Here is a 5,135-nt window from a genome sequence, read left to right as displayed (position 1 = left end):
TGGGGCAGGAGCCGGCGGTGGTCTGAGCGGGCGTCTCCTGTGTCTCCCCCAGAGGAGGGCGCCGCGCTGCAGTCTGGGTCCCCAGAGGTGCTGGAGGAGGACGAGGCAGAGCTGGAGCTGCAGAAGCAGCTGGAGAAGGGGCGCCGCCTGCGGCAACTGCAGCAACTCCGGGACAGCGGCGAGAAGGTGAGGGGGCTCCAGGGGTCGGGCGCGGGCGGGCGCTGGGGCCGGTGTGACAGGTGTGCCTGTGGTCGCTTGTCCTCAGGGGCACGCAGTCCCACGCCGTCATAGGCGGTCCCCGTATTCTGGTTTGCACCCCCTTTTTGTTGAACGTCGTGTGACTGGTGGGTTTCTGGGTTTCTGCCATGTTTTCACTGTGGGGTGCTTTAGCGGTTTGTTGTTGCCGTTTTCTTTCCTTCTGGGGGGTGTGTTGTTGCCTCGCTGAGAGTGAGGCGTCATCCTAGGGCTGGGAGGTCACTGGGGGAAAGGACAGCCAAGGGCTCCTCTGAGTTTCATGGGGCAGAAGTGGCAGTGAACCTGTGAACACGAGCAAGCTGAGTGGTCTCTGCTGTGACGGCTGTGCAGACAACACGGGAGCAACCGGAGGTTGGTCTCTTAGGTCCGGTGTTCGGGAAGGCCTTTCAGGGGGTGCCTTTTGAGCTGAGACTGAAATGACATAGTGGAGTCTGCCTTGCCCAGACTCAGAGTGCCAGGCACTCAGGCCATGGGGACAGCAGATGTCCTTTGGCGAGGTGACTTAGAATGTGTGAGGACCAGGTGGGCTGGAGCGGAGGAAGGGAATGATGGTGTGAGCTGAGGTGGAGAGTTGAGTGGGGCCTTGAGGCCGTGGTCATTGCTGGCCCTCTCGGAGCACTGATGCGTGCCAGGCACTGCTTAATGCTTTGTGTGTGGATTCACTTAATCCTCGCAGCAGCACTAGGAAGAAGGCTCTGTTACCTCCTTTTTATAGATGAGAAAACTGAGGTACAGAGGTGGTAGGCAGGTTGCCCAAGATCACGTGACTGGGAGGTGGCCGAGCACAGCCTGGCTCCAGAGCCCACACTTTAACCCTGCACCTCCCAGCAAGAGAGACTGTGGGGCCGGAGACAGGCTGCAGCAGCAAACCCAGGGTGCCCACCGTGCGGGTAGAGCAGCAGGGAGCCACCGGACTGAGGCCTTCCTGAAGCCAGGGAAGGGTTTCAAGGAGAGGGAGGGAGCATCTTCAAACAGTATTGAGGGGCAGATCAGATTTGGCCCTGGTGGAGACAACGCCACTGTGGAGACAGTAGCTTCCAGAGGGTTGAGAAGAGCTGGGACTGGAGGAGGAGGGGCATTGGGACGATTCCTTAGCCCAGGAGTGGGCGCGCTTTGCTCACGGGCCAGGAAGAAAGTATCTGAGGCTCAGGGCTCTGCCTGCAGCTCGGGTAGCCGGGGGCGGGGCCGAGCGCCATTGCGACTTAAGGTACTAGGGTGGGGTGGGGGGTACAGTTTGCCCAGCCCTGCCCTAAGGAGAATGAGGAAATGGGTCAGTAGCTGAAGAGGGCATGAGGTGAGGGAAGTTTTTCCTTTTTTGTAGTTAATGAGGTATAGTGTTTATATTTAAAAGTTATGTTCCAGAGTCAAGAGCTTATGGCTGAAAGGATCATGCCAGTTATGTGACCCAGTGGGATTCATCAGGGTTGGATTTTCTACTGGCTGGGCCATTTTCTGAAATGGGGTAGACTAGGGTAGGAACGAGTGTGGGCAAGAAAGTGAGTGTTTGCTTTCGGTTGAGTTTGGTTTGAGATGTCTCCTCATTGGAGGTGATTGTTATTGAATAGACAGTTGGATGTATGACCTTGAACTTCATATGTATACTTGGGAGAGACTGAGATGGAAGCATGGAAGTCAGTGTGTAGATGGGGTTTATACCAGAGGACTGGATGGGATCACCGGGAGTGAATGTAGATAAGGAAGAGAAGGTAAGGCGAGGACGGAGAGGAGAGCTGCTGTCCTGGAAACTACGTGAAGACCCGTCTGGAGGGAAGGTGTGAGTGGTGGTGACGCAGATTCGGGAGAGTTCTGATATCCGGAGGAGGGGAACTGACCGTGGGGTCAGCCAGCACGGAGGTCACTGATGCTCCCGTCCAAGGTTGGCTCGGTGGGGTGGTAGGAAACGGGGGCCAGATCATGCAGGTGTTAGCAAGGTTGCTGGACAGGAGATTAGTAGGTGAGAGTTGACTCTGTTCTGTACGCCAGCAAGAGATGGAGAATGTAATTTTAAAAAGAGACCATTCACGAAAGCAGTATAGATAATGAAGTAACACGGACGAACAATAGAAGGCATTATGGATAATGAATAATGAGCTTAGCAACAAAGTTAAAAGGAATGGAGACATGCAAGATCTCTAGGAGGAAAACTGTAGTCCGTTTTTGAAAGGGATTAAGCAGGACATGTTGTTTCAGTTACCCAGGGCTGCCATAACGAAATACCGCAGACCGGGTGGCTGAAACAGCAGCAGTGTATTCCAGCACTTCTGGAAGCTTCAAGTCCAAGGTCAGGATCTTGGCAGGTTTGCTGCCTTTCGAGGCCTCTGTCCTTGGCCTGTAGGTGGCCGTCTTTTCACGGTGTCCTCACATGGCCTTTGGGTGTAATTCCCTGGTGCGTCTGTCCTTCTTACAAGGACACCAGCTTATTAGATTCGGGCCTACTCTTAGGGCCTCATTTGACCTTTATTATCTCTTTAAAAAAGGCCCTGTCTCCAGGTACAGCCACACTGGAGGCAAGGGCTTCAATGTACAGATGTTTTTGGGGGGGACACAGCATGTCCATAACAACCATATTAATGGATAAAAGTAATGTAAAGATGTCTGTATCCTCGCAGTTCCAGTAGAAATCCCAGTAGGTTTTTGTAGAACCTGGCAAGGTGATTCTAAAATTTACACAGAAGATCAAAGGGCCCCAAATAGCCAAGACCCTCAGACTAATCAGGTGGTGGGATTTGCTGTAATAGATTCCTAGTCTTTTGGTTGTTCAGCCGCTAAGTCAAGTCCGATTCTTTGGCGACCATGTGGACCATAGCCCACCAGGCTCCTCTGCCCATGGAATTTCCCAGGCAAGGATACGGAAGTGGGGTGCCATTTCCTTCTCTAGGGGTTCTTCCCAACCTAGAGATCGAACCCGCACTTCCTACTTGAGAGGCAGATTTTTTACCACCGAGCCACTGGGAAGCCACTTTCAAGTCTTTAGACAGTTGTAATTGAGGCCCTGTGATATTGGGGGCATTAAATGTGGCCCCCACACCCCAGAAACAGACTCCTGCCATAGGACACGACATGGCCCAGTGTAAAAGGAGCTCAGCTCGATAAGCGGTATCAGGACAATCAGTTATCTATTTGAAAAAATGTGAAATGCGGTTTGTACCTCACACCTTGTGCAGAAATTCACTTAAAAGGTTAAGAACTTAAAAACATAATATTTGAGAAAAGTGTGAAGAATTTTGTTTATGACTATGGTAGAGGTTCTTTTTAACTGTGTTAAAATACCCATAGGATTTATCATCTTACCCATTTTTAGGTATATGGTTCTGTGGTGTCCAATATATTCACCTTGTGTGCAGCATTTAACTACTTAGAAATTAAAAACTTGATTTTCATTTAAAAAGTTAGTTTTATTTTAAAGATACCATGAAGGGAACTTCCTGGTGGTCCAGTGGTTAGGACACCCCACTTTCATTGCACAGGGTTCTGGTTTGATCCCTGGCCAGGGAACTAAGATCCCACCTGCCTTGTGGCACAGCAAAAAAAAAAGAAAAAGATGTCGTGAAGAATGTAAAAAGATAGGCCAAATGGAGAAGATACTTGTCCACATGCAGAAGGGCAGTTCACAGAGGTGCAAGGGTGCATGACCCCTGAACCACAAGGTGAGGCCCAGCCTGGGTAGCAGTGGAGGAAGGGCGAGCTGACACGATAGATCAGGTCCCGCCCGCCTCACTTGGCAGAAGTGTCAGGCTTGATAATGTCAGGTGTCCATGAGGCCGTGGGGCAGCCAGAGTTCTTGTCCACACTTGGCAGGGGCCTGTAAAGGAGTCTCATCAGTGGGGGGACACTGATGAGCCTTGCAGAGTGAGGTCGCGTGTCTCAGCGGACCGCACCCCGTGTGAATGCTCATGTCGGGTTCTTGGTCCGGGGAGAGGCTGTCTTTGGTGCACTGGAGAACTCCACCGAGGTACGGTCACAGCTCGGGACGGGATTCTGTGGGGAAGAGCTGTTCAACTGGAGCCGCTTACATCAAGACTGACCGTAAAACAGATGCGTATACTTGAAAACATAGGATTAGACAGTGTGCTTCCGATTACGTAATGTTTGAAAATCGCATAACAGAACAACAGACTGTTCATGGGTGGGTCTTTACGTGCTAAACTGTGAAGGAAAGGCCGTGAATCGTGACCGCAGCTATGTGGGGAGGAGGCCTGTGGGGCCTGAAAGGATGTTCATAATGCTGTTTAGCCAGGTCATGGGGACATGCTGTTTGTTTGGTGGCGGTGATTTTTAAAGGCATACGTGTGTGTTACAAGTAACCTTTTTATGTGTAGGATGACGTTTATTTAAAAATGTGATGTCATGTAAGGAAAGGAGTGCAGAGGTGGACACGGAGACTGGAAACTTCTCTGACGAGTTTGCTGTCAGGGGCAGAGCAGGAAGGCTGTGGTGTTGCAAGAGGATTCTTCGAAGAGCAGAGAGGGTCTTCCCTGATGGTCCAGTGGCTAACACTCCATGCTTTCCCTCAGGGGGTGCTGGTTCGATCCCTGGTCTGAGAACTAAGATCCCATATGCCCAGCAGCCAAAAATAAAAGAGGGAAAAGGGGGGAAGATCCTAGACAGTCCCTGTGTGCTGGTGGGAGTTACACAGGACGGGCATGGTGTCGGGAGCAGAGTTCTGGCGGCCCTCGGAGCCCTGCCAGGTGGGGTGGCCTGTGGTGGGCGCAAGGTCAGGCGTCGGCTGTGAGAAGTGGGGCGGCAGGGTGGGTGGCTGGTGGTTCAGCTCTGGAAGCAGGGGGCAGATCCATGGAGCATCCAGCCTGTGCAGAGCCGGGGTTCCAGGGGGAGGGATGTTTACTTGAGTCCTGAGCCAAGTCTGTTCGGGGAGGAGTGGG

At 52.2% G+C, this 5,135-nt stretch overlaps 1 protein-coding gene across 1 annotated transcript in view; it reads left to right on the top strand.

The window, feature by feature from the left end:
• SART1 (squamous cell carcinoma antigen recognized by T cells) overlaps positions 1-5,135 on the top strand; it is a 15,082-nt gene that overhangs the window by 6,106 nt on the left and 3,841 nt on the right. The window contains exon 11 of the mRNA XM_010837840.1: positions 28-186. Coding sequence (XP_010836142.1) covers positions 28-186 — 159 coding nt within the window. The remainder of the gene's footprint in view (positions 1-27; positions 187-5,135) is intronic.

The sequence above is a fragment of the Bison bison genome, unplaced genomic scaffold (assembly GCF_000754665.1).
Source record: "Bison bison bison isolate TAMUID 2011002044 unplaced genomic scaffold, Bison_UMD1.0 scf7180017864080, whole genome shotgun sequence".
NCBI classification, from domain to species: Eukaryota; Metazoa; Chordata; class Mammalia; order Artiodactyla; family Bovidae; genus Bison; species Bison bison.
Note: the sequence above shows the minus strand (reverse complement) of the source record. Positions and strands in the feature narration are given on the sequence as shown.